The 19,573-nt window shown below is 42.5% G+C and overlaps 1 protein-coding gene across 1 annotated transcript in view; it reads right to left on the reverse strand.

Moving 5' to 3' along the window:
* Positions 1–483: 483 nt before the first annotated feature.
* Positions 484–19,573, reverse strand: part of rt (Protein O-mannosyltransferase rt) — a 54,676-nt gene continuing 35,586 nt past the window's right edge. The window contains exons 15-19 of the mRNA XM_077649158.1: positions 18,747–18,847; positions 14,773–14,889; positions 13,386–13,512; positions 10,125–10,299; positions 484–7,541 (exon numbers count right to left, since the gene is read on the reverse strand). Coding sequence (XP_077505284.1) covers positions 7,355–7,541; positions 10,125–10,299; positions 13,386–13,512; positions 14,773–14,889; positions 18,747–18,847 — 707 coding nt within the window. The 3' untranslated portion in view covers positions 484–7,354. The remainder of the gene's footprint in view (positions 7,542–10,124; positions 10,300–13,385; positions 13,513–14,772; positions 14,890–18,746; positions 18,848–19,573) is intronic.

Below are 19,573 nucleotides of genomic sequence, written 5' to 3' on the forward strand. Positions count from 1 at the left end.
GGAGTCAAGTATGGGAATGTTCCCTCCTTTGACCTGTACCTGCCACCTTGCCCACAATGGTGGAATCTTGAGCAATCTTGTATGCAAGAGTGGTACAAGCACACTTTCACAATTCTGCTAAAAATCCTATTATTTAACTAAATGAAACTCGCAGGATATAGTGTATGCAGCAAGAGTTCTTCCACGCAGTCACAACCTGGGTTGTTTTTCATGTACTGGTGCCTTACACTCAAGGTCCAGTTTGTGCCTCACCAGCACCATTTTTATGAACTGTACAAGTGTTGGAGATTGTAGGTACCTGAATTCGTAAGAAACTGAGGGAGAATTGAAACTTTCAGCCCGATTATGCTGCAGAAAGCATGTTCCACTTTGAGAGAGAAATGTGATTTGTTTGCTGGTTTACAGGAAGTAAAAATAGCAGAAACACACTTGGAACCACATGTGAAGCTCACAAGTGCTACTGCAATGAAAAAAAGAATGCAGTTTTCATTTGCAAACACGTTTTATTGCGCTAACTCATGTTACTGTACTGCTGCATTTTTTTTCTTTCATGTATAGCAACTCATAGACCAGACAGACGACAAGAGTCACAGTAAACATGTCCAGAGTATCAAAGTACCCTTCAAGACGTGCAGTAATAAAAAAGAGATAATGTGAGTTGGTTTTAGAAATGGTTAAGGCACTTCCTTAAATCACAGATTATAAGTGTGGAGCAGCACTATGAGATGAGTGAGGGAATGATGCTGTGTAAATAAAAGCTGCTGAATTTTGAATGCAGATAAATATCACATGCAAAATTACTTTAGAAAATACAAATGACAGTCATACTGCACCCAGATACTCCACTGGAGGTCCTCCTGGCCACTTCAGATGTCAAATGCATGCTACGAATGGTACTGGCTCTAACACCACCAGAAACTCAAAATAGAAAACATTCTTTATGTTCTATAAAACGGTGATGAGCAACTAGGTGCACGTGGCCTTGTGGACATGCAATTCTGCTTCAGCACCTGTTTCTTAATACCAATTTGAGGACATGGACTGATTCCAATTAAGTTTCCACTTTCACTTTGTGACAACATACCTCATGTGAGCAAATGCTCAATAATGAGAATCCAGGTGCAGTGTCCAGATGCCATGGTGTGAATACACATTAAGAAGCAATGCATGAAAATGCAAGAGATATTTTAAAGGTAGTACCAAAATTTTTGTAATTGGCTTGATGTTAAAACCACCCTTTCAGACTTCTGGTTATAAAGTGTTACTCTGATAAATAATTACAGTTTGGTAACAAATGTACATGTCACTGGGATATACACAGAAAAGTTTTGCTAACATTTTGGTGCTCACAGCCCATATGTGATGCAAGTGCACAGCAATCACTGAATGAGGGCCCATTTATCTTAACAGGTGGCCAGAAAGAACAAAATCTGTTAAAGAAATAAATTAGCATACTGAGTACATATAAAAATCCTCTAAAACAAGATTAAACAGCCACTTTGAGAACACAGACACGCAGGCCAGCATAAATTCACACCTACAAAGTTTAAAATGCAAAAAGCAGTGGAAGATGCACAATGCCATGTCATACCTAAAAATAAGAAAATTTTTGTGAGACTCATCACAGTAATCTGAGAGAACAGAACGCCAAAAAAGGGGGCAGAACCTTTCAACAGGCCCTGCACAATACAACACAAGAAACCAGCCCAACCCGTTTCCAGAACAATGAATAAATTATATTTCTAATAAATTCCACACAACATAGCCATAATTCAGCAAACGTTGCTTTTAAGTCTCTAAAATGATTAAAATTCAATTAACATTTAGAAGGACCACAAAAGAGAAAAAAATTGCCTAAATTGCTATTTGGCCCCTATACATTCATTTATATCTGATACAGAATAGGGGTTGGTCAGGACAGCATAAACAGCCTGCTAAAGAAGTATACAACACCATTTATCATTAAGTTCAAAACCCCTAAAACGTACTGTCACAACCTTCCAAGAAGGCAGTAACTACCACTTCTTAAAACGGTTATTACTCTACCCCTTGACATTAAGTACAGGACTGTAAAAGACATAAAAAAGCTTACTCTTCAAAATCACATAAATAACTGCAACAAAAACACAATGAGCATTAAAGGCATAAAGAAGTGAAACCAACACACTACCTTTCCATGAATGAAAGTGCCTAGCAAAACAAAATTCCTCCAAATATACCACAACACAATTAAGCACCCCGGTCCAACTTGCATGTCTGAACTTCCCCTGTAATTATTATTACTACTACGTAGGAATGTGCAAATATCTGACTTTCATGTTCACGCCAAAAAATAACCAGATAACAGTTGAAAACAGAATTCAACTTTCAAACTCCCAGTATTCGAAAGACTAATGAACCCACAATGGATACATTTCAACGCAATAGCATTAAGGGTCCTACTCAACGAACAACCCGGCGTTGGCGTTGTATCGAGAAAATCTGGATTGGTCGAGAGGGTTCGCGACATCTCAACCACATGACCTCGTGCGGGTAATTCAAACACCCCACAATGATCACAGAGTACAACAGTGATGTCGTAAATACACAATTCCTCGTTGGTCTACAGGGTCGTGAGGTTATTCCACCACCATTATGCAGTGCCTCTGAAGAAAGAAAAGCAATTGCACTGAAAATAAAAATGATCGAGCTGGGACTCCAACAAACCACTGCCCCTTGTGTTGCGAGTTGGGTGTGCTACCCCTTGACCACTGAGGAACATCGTATGACTTGGTTAAAGGGAGGCCTTGTGTGCGTTGTGGTAAATAAATTTTAACAATAAAAATTAAATAAAATGAAATAAAATAAAGAACAGTGTCCACGTATGCAAAGTGGACCCCAGGCCACTGAAGGGACCCATTAAAACTATCGCGTCACCATAAACTTGAAGCGGAGCTTAAGTATCTCCCGAATTGTTTTTCAGAAATGGTACCAAAACCGTCATTTTTTACCCATGCTGCTGTCTGTCGCCAAACCAAAATTATGCATTGTATGAGCCTTGCTTGTCTTAAACCGGACAAAGAGAGCCAGAAAACACACCATAAGCTCGGCTTGTCATGAGCCAGAAACAACAGTCTGCTTATGAGGAGCCTGGCTTGTCCAAGTCCACTAGGGGGTTAATACAAATTTTATGTAGCTAGACATGTTAACACAGACTCCAATATCAATGCTTAATTTTTTTGTAAATCTCAGAGGCTGTCGTAAAGCACCAATGCATCTGGACCAAGTAGCAGATTTTTTCCTCAATGTCAAAACCCACCATGTGCAACTATTGGTGGTGGTGGTGGTGGTGGGGGGGGGGGGGGGGGGGGTTGTATGCAATAGAACAGCAACTCTCTGGCCAACACAGAATTATCTGCATACCACACCAAGACTGCAGATCATACTGAACAGCATGATCCCAAATGAAGAACCTTTTTAAGGTAAGAAAAAAACATACAGCCACACACTATCCTGGAAATTTAATACAGTCAAACCCACTTATAACGAACCTGACGGTCACGCGGATAGCATTCGCTGTATCTAAAGTTCATAGGACTTGCCCTATTACAGCCAAAACATACAGTCAGAAATAAGGGGCATTTAGCATTTCTTTAAAAAGTACACTGCGCATGTCTTTCTTCAAAACAGGCATCATCAAGCCCATTTTTTAAGCTCTCCAGCGCGGTCATATGTTCCTGGCCGAGGCCCTTGCTATGGAGGAGCCACTCTACAGACGTGATAATACCAACAGTGATTGAGGCGTTCAAAGCAACTGGTGGTAGGTCAGCATCCTTGTCTTCAATCCTCAACAAAGCTGTGAGGATGCAGCGAAGAAGCGACCGCAGCACTGTGCACGCGGAACTAAGTATGCACCATCCTTGTGTAAAGTGCTCAAGAAGCACATTGGACTTGAAATTAAAAGGCACCTCGCACCAGCTTCCACGTTTTTGAAGCAATCTTTGCGCAGAGGTAGAGCCGTGTAGACCTACAAACCAGGTGGGAACTAGCATTTTGCCCGAAAACCATTGGCTACTGCCCAATTTTGGTTTTCGTCGATTAGCGCACACTGTTCGACCACTCTACACAAAGGTGATGCATACTGGTTGCCATCTGTGCACTGCCTGTATACAGCAGCAGCGCAGAAGACAGAGATCCTGTTGGGCAGGCGACATAAGCCACGTGACCGGATGGACCAGCAGACAGACATCCAGACAGGTATTCAAACTTCTCACATTGCTGCCACTGGTTGATCACTGGCTGTGTGCAGTATAGCTTCACTTTCAACGCTGCCCCTGTCTCTTTCTTACCATGCTTCTGCTTCCACTCTAAAATCTTTAACCAGTCGGCCCCCATGCACCCACTGATTGACCTTATAGACTGCCTGGGCGCACTTGGCTGGCAGTTAACTATAATTTCAATGCTGCCTTTTTTATTGTTTTTTGGGGCTGACAATTTCTTTTGGGGGAGACCACGGGAGCCGGGAGATGCTCTTTGGTCTGCATGCTGGCGGGAAATGCATGTTTCTCGACCGCAAGGAGAGTTTACGGGGATCCCTCGTTCGTAATAACCGAGTGGTATGGCCATGGTTGTTTGTTTTATTTGTGTCACAGTACCATAGCCATAATACATATTTTGACAGTAGCATCAACCTCGTTGACAATAAGCGAGCATTGGTTATAACTGCGGTCGTTTCAGTGGGCTTGACTGTAACTACTTTACAACACTCTAGCCACATTCACTAAGTATATCTCTATGAATACCACATAGATATGTGCGCAAAGACTATGAGCGAGTCAAATGTCACATATACTTTCTTCAGACACTGTCACAGACCTATCCCATTTTACCTGCACTCAATTATTCTAGTTCTTCCTCACTAATTGCAGAGATTTATCTGACAAATATGTTGGTCCAGAGGAAACTTGTAGGCACCTTTTGCAGTGGAAGTTGCTTTCTTTACATCTGAATGCTCCATGAGCAAATACAGTACCTGATTTTGACTCCTGCTGTCATTATTCTATTCAAATTTGAGCTCTAATTTTAATACTTGTGCACCCCTAAAAGTCAGTTAAAACAGCCTAAATCACACATACTATGGGCTGAAGAGAATCACTGAATGGCCATTACCAAAACACAGGACATTCCAGAATCTTAGTAGCTTGCACAGGAGTGCTGGGATCCTCTGTTCACAGGGAAGCATGTGGGTATATGTTTGCATAAAGTTTTCGATTCCATTCTAGCCCTGCTACACATCGCATGCTGAGGGGTAATACTAGATGATGGTTGTCCATATCACGTAGGTGTGAAATACAGAATGTCTGCATATGCTTTTTAATATGAACACACAAACATATGCCATTTCACCAAGCCTAGTAATAAATGCGGCTTAACCAGTTTCCAACATACCTCTTTGCAATGAAGTTTCTATGTTCACAACACACTAAGTGAGATGAAACATACAAAACAAAACATACAGAGCAAGACACATGAAAGAACACATAGCTGCCTTAAATAAATTCACTGTGGCAGTGATTTTCGGGGCCCTAACCCCTGTATGTCCCCTTAGATTTTATTGGGTGAGGTGTGACCCACTTGTGAGCCTCCAGCGAAGTCCTTATCGGAACCGACAACAGATGGCAATAGCAACCTGGCACGTTTGTTTTCCACGGGCTCTTTGAAAAAATCTGAGCTATCCCAAGGCTTCATAGCAAACGTGTTAAATAATGAGTCATTCTGCCATCAATAAATCACTAAAACAGCATTTCCATTCTTGTGAACATACTATGCAAATATATTGTTATTTGTCTTATTAAGTGCAAAAATAAGGTCTTTGGTGAAAAAAACTCACCGACTATTAAAGGAAGCACTGAAAAAAGTAATGATGCAAGAGCGCATAAATGACCTTCGAGAACTGCAATAAAAAAAAGAGCCATTTAACACTTTAAAAAGTTCCGCAAACCTTTTGCATCGAACAGTTCAGAGTTTTTGTTCGCAAGTGAAAGCATAAATGAGTAAAAAAAACAACTATGAGGACACTGGAGTCACCTTAAGAGTGGAATGCAATAGCATTAGATTTCCCATTTGTCACAGCTTCTGTTGCAACTTCTGTGTGTGTTTGTGTGAGCTTGTTTGCAATTGTCAGCACATCAACTGCCATATTAAGACTGCTAGTAGCAGTACGTAGCAAGTACCCGCTTTGCTGTGACGATGCTGACATTTCCGTATTTCACATTTTCTTCTGATTATTCATTTCACTTCTATATCTAGGTTGCTGTCGAGAAGATAGGTTGAGATGATGTCAAAAGGTCATGCGACCCCTCTCGACCAATCATTAAATTAACTGCCACCTGCCAAGGTGGGCAGGTTGTGATGACATCACAAGGTGACATGACCTCTCTTGACCAATCAGCAAATTCTGTGTGATATATACTTTTGGTATGACGACAACTGTGATGCCATCGCATTAAAACTGGCTCCTTCATGTCACTTCCTCAAGCTCAGAGCACAATGGTTGTTTTGTACAAGCTTAAGTATTAAGCGCAATATGGTGATATCACCAACAAGCTTAAGGACACACAAGTGGTGACCAAGGCGTGCAGGTATGATGTCTGCTGGAATTCACATGCGACCACACAAGATAGCCAATATCTACTCCTGACACCTCCACATGGAGTGGATGTGAGCTGCTAGCAGACAGCATAGCCATGCAGCTCCCTGGTCCCTTGTGTGTGTGTGTGGGGGGGGGGGGGGGGGGGGGGGGGGACTTTTTGCTGTATCAGTACAAGAGTACTAGAGCTGCAAACAACAGCTTCACACACTGAATCACTTTGCCTGCAAAGACATGTGAGGATGTCAATGTAATGAAGTTGATAGATGTAAGCTTCATAAAACAACAATTTAGTACAAGAGGTCATCAAGAAAAAAAAAATCTGGAACATGCGATCAACTACATTGCACTGGTATTGGACATACTTCATATCTACCTTCTGCAATATGCAAGTGAAGGTGGTTATAGGTCTGCCAGTTATTCACAATGTATGAGCATGGTTTACACAGTGCTTCCTAGCTCTAAATACCATACTCCTGGTTCTGTTTTCATAAATAAGACAATAGGTGGCTAGCAAGAGCATATCTTCAGTCATATTTTTTTTTGGCATTATGTCCTTGAAACGCTAAACCACTGCACCTAGCCAATAGAAGAATTTGAGGCACACTCCCATGTTTTGCTATAAAATTTGTTAAGAAACAGCGGACAATCTGAAATATTTGGAGTACTAAACAAACAGACCAGTGAATCGCACAGACATGCGAAAAATAGACAGATAAAGACATATTAAGGGCGGTGGATTATGAAACTCCATGTATCCTTCCACTTCAGGTCCAGGACATCCTGTGCCGAGAGGGCAGTTGTGCCATACGAAAATACAGAAAATTTCCAGAAGACATAGATGACGCTCAGCAGCCAGATTACCACAGCAGCATAGAAGCCGAGCTGTATCCACTTCTTCCTGATGATATGGCTTTAGAGGATGTGGGGAGTACAATGTTTTTGTACCGTTATGCCAACAATTACAAAATATGCAGAGGATTCCTTAATGTAAGCGACAGTACCGTATAAACGTGTGTAAGGGCCGCACTTTCTTTTCCAGATTTGAGGGCCAATTTTCGGGGTGCGGCCCATACACGCGGTGTGCGGAAAATTTTTTTTTTAAAGTAAAAACACGACAATCAGGGAATGAGCGGCATTTATTCTATGTTCAATCGTCACTCATGGAGTATTCAGACTCCAAGATGGTGCTGTGCTCTGGTGCATGCTCATCCCACAACAAGTGGCACAGCATTTCCGCTGTCAGCACATAGCAGCTCCGCGCTTCCATCACTTAGCAGAGCAGCTTTTCTTCCAGCTCAGGAAACTTGCACGGCTTGCCTCGGAAAGCGCTCTTTTTACAGCTTGTATTCCTCAGTGCATCCTTTTGGTTGCACCATCATCGGACTTACTTCTCGGCCACGTCGAATTTCCTACCCGCTGCACGCTTGCTGTGTTCGACAGCAAACTCTCAGCCATGCAGCTATTAAGGTGCTTGCCTTATCGTGCTAAAACTGCAATGCCCAGCGACAGCACATGAAACCCACAACGACGGCTAACTACCACGCTACCACACTCCCGTGCCTTTGACAGCTGCAAAAGGGTGGAGCTGGTGATACTGATGCCGATATGGATAGCAGGAGCTCGCAACAGAGGAAAAAGTTGCTGATGGTGATAAGCCACCGCCTCGGGCACCATCCGTGGGCGGCACCCGAAAGCTCCTGTGCACATGCGTTGCCTCCGCGATCAAGTGCGCCGTTGCTCGCAGCCAGAGCTGATCACGGGGGCCACGGCGCGTGAATTTCGAAGGCTATTCCCGCGCGAGTCATAAAATGTGTGGCCCTTACGGGGATATTATTTTTCAGTAATATTTCCTTTGTGAAAACGGTGCGGCCCATACATGAGTGCGGCCCTTACAAGCGCTTATACGGTATTTACTTGAGTACTGGCAAAGCATTTTCATTGCCTAATCCGGACAAAAAACCCACAATAAAAAAGATTCATTAAAGAAAGGTGGCCAACGTGAACTTTGTATATTCTTTGAATAGAGTTTGAATGCAAGGTCATAAAAGAATAAAGAAAAAATTATATATTAAATAACCCTGCTAACGAACCTCACCTCACAGCACTTCCATGAGTCGCGTTTTCTAGGTGACAGAAACAACAAAAACTAAAGAACTACTCAGTGCAGCTCGGAGGAATTTTGCACACTTCATATGCAAATTTTGCATGACATATGCAGGATCCCCAAAAGTAACAAATATGCCTGCGTTTGGTCAATTAGAACATTAGCTACAGAGCCTCCAATATGCTTCATTATTTTTCTTTTCGGGCTTTTTAACGTTGCCAGTTCTAAATAACTAGCCACTGGAGCCAAAAACCACTAACGGGATCACAACAATAACCTCTCTTCTTAATGCCACAGAAGCAGCTCTTTTTAAGAACAGCTGTTTTATCAAAAAACTTGAGAAAGGTACGCATATCGCACTAAAGTACCATTTTATGCACTCTGTATTTTTCTCGCCCCACTCATACCAACATTAATTGGTATTAACAATTCATACGATTAAAAAGTAAATATATTTCTTTCCAATGAGCTGAAAGCTTTTTTTTTTCAATAGCAATCACGCGAAGATTGTAAAAAACAGTGCAGGAAAGAAAAAACAAAGTAAACCCCTTAGCTCCACTGAAAAATTCCATAACACAGAGAATCCCATTTTTCTGCCAATGGTGGCTCTTGAGCATTGCTTTGTCCTTGAATTTTCATGGTAAAGTCACAGTAAGTGTGAAGTTCAGATTAGAGAAATGATAGCTTTTCACCCAAAACATGTAGAAAGTTAAAAAAAAAAAGCCTTCCTCCAAATATGAGCCTTTAGTCATAACTAATAAATCACAAGAACAATAATTATCTTGTTAAATCCCCTGGAAATTAGAGATTGCGGTATGCATAACAGTCTACATTGTGTTAATCAATGCCCCTCCTGATTGTGCCAATGAATAACCCACATCTCATTAACCATGGCTCCATGTTAGGAGCTGGAAAATGGCAGATGCAACCTTGTGTACATTCTAAAGGCCCCCCCAGCCAATCAAAGAGTGTGTTCGAAGCTGACAAGAATGGGGAAATGAGGAGCTTGTATTGCGAACAACCAGAACTTGAAAAACTTCATTTATATCACACTTAGGACATTGAATGTTTCCTAATCTTTCCCTGCTGTCAATTATTATCAACCACTTTCATTCTCTCACTCCATGACCATGAGAAGAGCAAGCAGCAGGGGTAAAATGTAAACCTCACCTTTACTAGGCGTTACTGAGCGAAAAGGCCTTAGCTTTTTATTGTAATTTTCTGGCTTGAACTGAAGATTATAAGCTAATAAACTTCCACTAAGCTGAAATGCAGCTTTGTTTTACGAATGCATCTTCTACCTCATCCAATCTTTGACAAGGGTGGGGCTAAAGGCAAAGTGTACCACCAACAGAAACTGTGGTCACTAATTGCTTTCATCACACTCACCAGAAGACATAGTCAAGGTGCTCCAGAACTACCACCAGACCAAGAATCTTGTACATCAGCGCAGGCAGGTAGTGATGTAGAAACAGCGTCCGGTCAGCAAAAAAATATGGCACCAGATGCATAGCATAGCCAACCACACAAAGCTCTCCGCCAAATTTGAACTTCTCGAAGGTATCTGCGCAAAATCAACATCAGCAAGCCAACATTAATTTTTGGTGGTCGTCACATTGAGCCTTCCTTTTACACAGTGCTGTTACATCACACGAAACGAGACAGTTTGAATAATGCAATAGTAAGCAACACGGTACAAATTATGTCATAGAGTTGCACCAAATATCTTGATAGATGATAATTAAAGTCCATGTGGAAACTGTTGAAGATAAGATTTTTGTTTCCACAACACCCCTAATGTCTGCCTTTCTAAAGACCGCTTACAGAGAGCAGTCAACCACTGTGCACAGGTGCCACTAGGATGGCTGTCACTTCTTCGGAGCCACCGCCATACTGCAGTTAACAGCACTGGTGTGCAGTGCGAACCGCTGCTCCACTGTTTGTGTACAAACGTCGGATGAACTTTCAGCATCACTGCTTTCGTACAGATGTCAAGTGTATTTTTGAAGCTGCGTAGAGAAGCAGTGCTAATGCTCCTGTGGTTGATTAGCGGCAAAGCTGATGATCCCATTTACAAGTGTCGCCCTTCGTGGCACAGGCTGCCATTTTTCTGAGAGCTACCTTGCAAGTTCACACTGGTGTCTGTGAGGACACAACGGCTACGAGTAGCTGTGCCGAAAAAAAAAAAGACAAAATTATCACAAACCCCACATGGCAGTAAATTAAATGCCGGCAGTAGCTGCGGGAATGTGAGAACCAGCTGGTTATCTTCACAGCAGCAGTATATGCACTGTTGTATTGTTGCTGCATTGTTGTCGTAATGATTTAATTTTGTTCTGACCATTACTGCAAACACCTTAAAAATGATGTCATGATATGGAGAAGTCAACGTGTGCACGCTTGTACCCTTGCTCATTTTTGATGACACTGCATCCAGTACATTGAATAGTAAATGCTTTTAGGATTACGCATTTGCACAGGACAATAGGCAATTTTTCATTATAGTATTTTGTATATCTCAGCTGGTTTTAGCAGACTATACATCTGCAGGTCCTAAATTTCAGTCCCATTTTCAGTCTTACTTTCGCCAAAGCACAGCCAAATGCTGCTGAGTGCTTGAACCACCCTTTGAGCAACATGCACAGTCTTCCTTCGGAAGCTGCAACATTACCAGAAAGTAAAATACTAATATCTAGGCAATAATTGGGTGATCACAGGTATCACTCAGCCATGCACGTTCAGTTGTAAATCTTGTAAAGCAGTTAAACTTCTGAATAAGTCGGTGCATATGTTCCTCCTTTTGGCAAAATTACCGTGACCTGGAAAGCAAATTCTAAGGCAATTCTGCAATTGTAATCTGTGCAGTTAGAAAGCAAACTATGTGGTCCACAAACAGTGTTAGATGCTGAATTAATAAGAATGCATTTCTGCATTAAGGGGGGATGCGGACCATAAAACTATTTTTTTATTTACGGAAGGTTTTCTACTAATATCACTCTGTAAGTGTGTTTTCTTTTTATGTAGAGTCCAAATATGCATCTCGAGTTTGAACAGCACATTTAGAATTTGAATTATAAGCAGTTTTTGTGATTTTAATTGGGCTCTTTATTACAGACCATTAGCCAAAAAATGTTTATAAATTATATGAAATATTTACAGAACTAATCACCAAGATGCACTTTGTGCGGTGATGCTGTTTTTACACTTGCCAGTAAAAACAGCATCACTGCACAGCACTACTCTTCCTAAATAAATTGTTACGAGGCCCATTTCAATTACCCAAGGCAAACCAGAGAAGAAGCCCATAAAGCAGTGGCTGTTTTTATAAAATCACGAATGGAGAAAAAGAGTGTGTGCAATTATGGAGTTGTGGGAAAACAGCTGTGGTGCTCTGATGTAGTCTTAAAATGTGTAGAATGAAAGAATGTGAAACAAGCTTTCAATCTGTAGCAAAATGATGGCGGTTGGGGAGCGGCTTCAGAATTGAGATCACGTGAAGTGGAACGTGATTTCGAAGCTTGCGCTTCGTTTTTCAGCTGCACGATACCCAAAATATTTTTTTGTCCTTTGGCATTGTTTTTGAGCCTGAACATTTTCTGGAGATATAGTTGGAAGTACATTTAATACAAAAACTGTGTTCTTCGCCATTTATGGCAGCCTCAAGACCCGAGTCCCCCTTTAAATAAATAAAAAAAAGCGCATATGGCTGACTGGTTTGTCGACACATTCAAACTGATGTGGGTAGTTAGAAGAAGAGTAAATAAGGTGGTTGAATAAATTATTTCACAGCACCAAAACAGTTAGAAGAAGAGTAAATAAGGTGGTTGAATAAATTATTTCACAGCACCAAAACACACACGCATTCACACTAAATTTTTGCCGTCCACCAGCAGCCGTTGAAACCAGAAGGCCCGAAAGCCAGCAATGGCGGAAAGGTCACATGACCAAATGTGATAGCGCCCATGCTCTCACACTGTAAATTGTCTATACGGTTCTCCCAATGGCCAAGGTACAAAGAGGTCTCTCCATAAAGAGGGCAAAGTTCATGATAAGTGCCTTCCAGCTCGTGTCTTCTGGGAAGCAGTGGAGGACGTGGCACAAAATATGCACCTCTCCGTATGCCTATTAGGGCACGGGGAGGAGATGCAGATTTGCCTATGCCCACTAAAACATTTTAGAGCGCAGCTCTTAAGCACCCATTCGTGGGTTGAGCGACATGCCTTGCTGTGGGCCTCGGCGTAACCGGCAGATCAAATGAGCGGCACAGCATAGGATGAAAGAGAGCGAATGAGGGAGCGCAGCAGAGGATAAAAGTATGGCAACAGCGAAGAAAGCACGAGGAGGAAAGCGGAGGAGGAGGGTACAGTTGCAGCCAGAAGACGGGCTCTGAGGTGGCGACCGGCTAGGAGATGGCGTCAGAGTAGCCTGCACTGTAGTCCAATCACCCAAGGAGAGGCTCTGTGGTGGCGGACCGCTGTGCGCTCCCCAAGGCAAAACCTAAAGCAGCCTCCGGTCAGCACTGAGTGTCCTGTATGCAGTCGCCTACAGTTCAACAACTGCAGCAGCTGCGCTCAAAAGTCACGTTACCAAGAAGCATAATCGTCGTCCAATCTTTTTCTAACATGCAAATAAACGGCACAGCCTAAGTACCTTCAGGAATGTCATAGACCAGACGCTGCCGCCTCAGAAGGTAGAAGCAAAAGATGAGCATGTAGAGGAAAAGGCATATGGTAGCCGTGTACCAGGTAACCAGATTCCCAATCAAATGAATCTGGGCCTGTAAACAAAATAAAAAAGAGAAATTGCAGACAATGATATCACGGCATGGTGAAGTCCTTGAAATACTATTACCATGGCAGAAAAACTGCCTAACATGTGTCAATGCAGGGCTCTGAAGGAATCTTCACCTTAGTTGTAGGTATCTCATTGAAACAACATTTAGAGCTATTCCAGTTGGCCTTGCATTGCTAACTGAAAAACAGCATCAGTACAGGACTTGCACTGAAGAATGGGAGTCTTTGTCCACTTCATGTCAAAATTTCAAGCAGAATAACAGCCTGTGGGGCGAGTTAGTGCATGATGAAATGCGCATGTGCTGTCCTGCTCTTAAGCCAGTTTCATTGCACCACCGTTCCTTTCATCATGCACCAACTCGCCTCACAGGCTGTTGTTCTGAAATATCTTTCTTATACAGTGGACCGTTATGTGATTCCTTTCTATGCTCAAGTACATGTGCTCATCGCTCACATCGCTTCCTCAACCTGGTGCACATGTGTTGTCCTGTTCTTGTGGCATTGTCGTTGTGTTGCTGTTTACTTCAAGTAGCATCTGCTTCAGTCCACTTCATGTGAAAAATTTTAAGTGCTGTATTTGCACAAATTTCCCCCCAGATTTGCAGAAATAAATTAACACGACTTCGGCAAATCATTGTTATCATGAAGTCACAAGCACTAAGAAAAATTTTGAGGTAATGGAGTTTCAAGACAAGTGAATTACCAGAATTTTCAGTGTACTAATCATGCTGTGCAGAAATTTAAGCCTTTTATTAAGCTTTGTTTTGCAACACAAACTACACTATGAAAATGTAGTCTGAAAGAGCAGACTAGCTCTTGCCTCGTGCTATGGTTCATAACCTGACCCACAGGCTTGGAAACTGTTGGCTGATGGCCTGCCTCCCCCACCCCCCACACACTTTAAAGCAAAGCCGGGTTTTCTGGTATACATCTATATGACAGTGTTTTATATGTCTACAAGAGACTGCGAAAGAAGAGACAGAAGAAGATTGTACTCCAACAACAGCACTGACAATGCATTAACTATTTTGGTTATTCTTACAAAGCAACTACCTTCTGACACCTGAAGTTGGGTGAAACATAAACAACAGATGACTTGTATGAAGAAGGCAAGAGGACAGACACACACACATCATCAGTGACTACAATATTTTACAATGAAAATGCAAAGTCAAGAAATCTAATCTTTTTTTCTCTCTGCAAGATGAGAACTGCAAGATTCTTTACTAATTTCCAGAACTTACATTGGTGACAGGGCTTATCCAGTATGCAATGCCACGAATCATTAGTGGCCATTCCATAGGCTCAGAGCTGTACACATGGTCCTGCACGTTTTCCTGGTTTACTAACAACATTTTGTACTAGAAAGAAAACAAAATGAAGGCTTTAGCTTTCTTTGCACCTTTCTGATGAAATGAACTGAACACAATGCTTTCATTCGATGCAAGCAGATTTTAGCAGTGACGAATGCTATCCATATTTTACATGGATTCTCAAAGTTACATGGAACTGAGAGTTGCTACAAGCAGCTGCCTAGGGTTCTTTGTGTGCTTGAATAAGCCACCTGCCAACCTCGAACCACAACACTTTTTAAAGAGAAGTTTTGTTGCCAATATGCAGTCACATTTTGGGTAGACTCCTTTGCTCTTTCTACACACCTTTCAAAGCTTCAAATTACTTATGTCTGTAAACTACACTTGCTTACGAAGCAACAATTGTTTTCAAAGACCTCGATTTTCTTACAGCAATGGAGAGTTTTGAACCTGCACTGCCCTATTCCACAACCATTAATTAAAAAGTACAAAAGCATTTTGAAGAATTTTTTGGTCAGCGAATGCACCCATTCTTGTGTACCCCGATACTGGAAACAATGATCAGCAAGTGCAGAGTCAATGCACGTGGCCAAAGGTGAGAAACATAAAATAAACGTGGCCTCAATCTCAGCAACCTTTACTCTTAATCTTAATTCTTCAAATCTTAATTATAGCACACACCTTCAAAATTACTTTCTTACTTCTATGTTGATTACACATGCTTGACAATTTTTTTATGCATCATCACCAACACCCAAACTATGTCTTCTATGGGGCAAAGGCCTCTCCATATCCCTCCAGTTAACCATGTCTTGTGCCAGCTGCAGCCACCTTATCCCCGCAAACTTCCTAACCTCATCCGCCCATCTGACCCTCTGACACCACCTGCTACACTTGCCCAGTCTTGGTATCCAGTCTGTTACATACACGCATGCATCTAAAACCACTGACGCATGGTGCCATGCTATGGGGCAACTTTCATTCTGCCATTCCATTCTATGAACGCAACGCCATTCTTCAACGTCAACTTTACTTTAATTTCAAGGTGCGCTTAAGAAAGCACAAACGTTAATAAAATGCAAAACTGGCGCATTTAACAACTAGCTTTGCATGCAAACATGCAGTAATGTGGCAGGATACACTGACAGTATGGAAGTTTCACAGCAGAATTGCTTAATTTAGTTTTACATGATTTTTTGCACCAAAATAAATGTACAACTACTTGCTCAGTCAGTAATATCATACTTGATGCTATCAACATAAGGTGAAAAATTTTTCATTTCCACCGAAATTGTTTACACATTTGGATCAGTTTAGGCGCCCCCAAAATAAAATAACTAAACACAGAAGCAAGCTAAACTCTGCAGGTGATATAAGGCTGACGAATAGTCTGATAGAGCCACACACCCAATTCTATGCAGCCAAAGCAGATCATCCACTTGCTTAGCATGCATTTAGGCTTTATGTTCAACAGTCTAAAAATATTTTTCAAACTTCTACATTTTTAACTCATTGCAGGTAAACATGGCAAAGGAATGGGACAAGGGACAAGGTTTCCTTCACTCATTTGAAGGACTGACAAGGTTCCTTGGAATTAATACGGTTGAAAGCCTTTACTTTACAACATTGGCGACAAACCTGTAAATATGAAGACACTACAAAAAGTGATTACCAGGAATAATGCAATGACAAACAACAAAGCATGTGATTTCTGCTCATGTAAAGTTCCTCATTCCATATAGCTTCTTCAGTGGCAAAGCCAAGTATTCTATAATTTGTATACAGTAGCCGACGGGTAATTCGGACTCCAATAATTCGGACTTGTGGGATATTTCGGACCTCAATGAGGCACCGTCAGTCACCCCATAAAAGCGCATACATATTCGCGACGGATATTTCGGGTTTCAAAAGTCCGAAAGTTCAATTTTTCGGACTAATTTCAGTCGCCTGCGGGAAAAAATCGGCCATCTTATCAGCTTTTCGACAGCTATAGTGCTATATATACGCCGGTGCAAAAGGCACCATCTTGGATTGAGGTAGATTTAAGCCGCAGTTGGATTGGCTTGACGTACTTTCGGTACCTCATTTTTGCCAATAGAGGTCCTTGCGATCTCTGACACTTCAAGGTGGCAGTCGGATTTTCATCGCCGTCAACTTGCTTTTGTCGCCGACGTTATCGCAGGCGGTTATCGCTTGTCCCATACGTTGAAAATTGGTTGTTTGGGGAAGGAAATTGCGCAGTAGCTATCTCACATCTCGGCGGACACCTGAACCACGCATTAAGGGAAGGGATAAAGGAGGGACTGAGAGGAGAAAGGAAGAAAGAGGTGCCATAGTGGAGGGCTCCGGAATAATTTCGACCACCTGGGGATCTTTAACGTGCACTGACATTACGCAGCACATGGGCACCTTTGCGTTTCACCTCCATCGAAACGCGGCCACCGCAGTCGGGTTCGAACCCTGGTACTCCGGATCAGTAGCCGAGCGCCCTAACCACTGAGCCACCGTGGCGAGTCTCATACGTTCGCCATTCGCCGTTTCGTCACTTGCGTTTCTCTGACCGCGTCGACCCAGTGGCGTTCAGTCTTCACGAAGTTACATCCGTTCGCCATTTTGTGATTGTGTCCGGCGGTTCCACCGCTTTGAACGAAAAGTGCCTTGTCTTTGCATGTGTTTGACGAGCAGTGTGGTGCAAACTCGGGTAGTGGACAACATGGCTCTGCCGGTGCCGCCGGGCCCGTCAAAGAAGCGTGGGGAGTATTCAACTAAATGCATTGACCTTGCTGTCTAGCGTGTACAGTGAAAGCCCAACTTTGGCACAAATACAGGCGCAAATCGTCGCCAGCAAGAGAAATTTTCCGCAAGGTAAAATTAGTGACATTTTTAAGCCGATTTCATCTCAATAAAGTGATTTTTTTTACTTCACGGATTTTTCGGACTGTTCGGTTATTCGGACCATTTTTCGGGTCCCTTAGAGCCCGAAAAATCGGTCGGCTACTGTACCTACCGTAAAAACCGGACTATAGGTCGGACCGGAATATAGGTCGACCCCCTAACTAACCAATTCTAAAAATGAAAAAGATCTTTTTCAATGAGAAAAGTACCGAAAGACATCCTTACTTTGAAACAAATGCGACTCGAGAGGTTGCACAATGGTGACAGTATTTAATTTCATTTAAATGCTGCTTGTATGTACACCCGGCAAATTTTTTAACAATATCGCGCACCAATCGGCCCGCGTGTTTGTTTCTGGCACAGGCAAGTAAGGCGCCGTAGAGCAAAGTCCTCCTCTTCATGAATCGCCGCAACCAGGATGGCGAGCCTTTAAATTGCGCCCTCGTGAGTCTAGAGGCACGCGCGATCTCTGCCGCTTTCACGCGGATGCATTCGGCAGTCACAGGCAGTGATCTTGCTCGCAGAGCAACGTTTCCTTCCTATTCTCGATACACTACGGTCTGCCCACGAAATGATGTTTTCTTCTGGTTGCTGCAAGTTGTAATACGCAGCTTCTGCCTCTGCCAGTACTGAATGCTCTTTTCGGATACTCCAAATTCGCGCTGTGCCGCCAGGTTCCCGTGAGCTTCCTCGTACTCGTGTTTTTCTTGAAGGCGACGGTAAATTGCCGTTAGCTTCCGCTTTGCATCTACTGATACGCAAAATGGCGGCACTGCTGCTGATGGCGATGGTGATGGAGGCTGTTGACTTCAGCCACCCATTGTTGCAAGACTTCCGTATTTTTTCCGCCAATGACCAGTATATAAGACGGGGGTCGACTTTTCACCATGTTTTTTTGAAAAAAAGTTCGACCTATATTCCGGTTTTTACGGTACTTTCATATGGTGTTCTAATACAGGCCTCTGTATTTAGGCTTATTGAAGCACATAAAGTCTAACAAGCCATTGTACCTGAAGCTCCCACATCTTCTGAAAGAAGGTCAAATGCGTGGGCTGCAGTGGTACAAATTCTGCTGACACCATGTCACGTTCTCGCTCTTTCTCGTCTGAATCTGCAATGTGCCATACAGGAAAAGAAAGTTAACATACACTTCATCACTTATGGCAGACATATGACGTCATAAGTGTTGGAAGCATGCATTATACCGCTAATGAGGTCCATCATAAAGTGAACAGTGTAACATTACATTACACCCCATTGTGGCCCACAATATACCACACACCAGGTCATAGAGGCCAAGCAGAAAAAGGACCTTATATGGCCCCTGACCAGGTCTGAACATTTTTAAATAGACACGCGTGGTGTGTAGATCAGGCATCGATGATAGTCTCTGCAAAATACTAGAGCCATGCATACCCTGAAAAGTAGTGAAAATTCAAATCAAAGCCCTTTCACGCCTCTCCTGAACAAAGCCAACCTTCTCATCCTTTATGTTGGCATCCGAGTGTTCACCATGACATCTCAGCAAATGGCATCTCATTGGTCTATCATTCTGATTGACGGGTACAGGATGTGCCCAGACAGCGTGTTGACGTAGCACGGAATGACGTACTACACTTCCAATGACATTTGTGTCGTTTGCTGCGCACATACTTTTCCATCGTGCCTTTCGCTTTTGTGCACACATATCTGCACACAAAAACATGATTTTTAGTTTTTTGTCCTAGCCCATGTATGCTTCAGCATGTTCTGGGTGCTGTGCCGTTTGTATAGTCTTCATCTTGTTCATGTTTTTCCAGTTCAGAAAGCTTGCAGGTGAACAGTCTTTGCACAGAGC

This window comes from Amblyomma americanum, chromosome 1, assembly GCF_052857255.1.
Source record: "Amblyomma americanum isolate KBUSLIRL-KWMA chromosome 1, ASM5285725v1, whole genome shotgun sequence".
NCBI classification, from domain to species: Eukaryota; Metazoa; Arthropoda; class Arachnida; order Ixodida; family Ixodidae; genus Amblyomma; species Amblyomma americanum.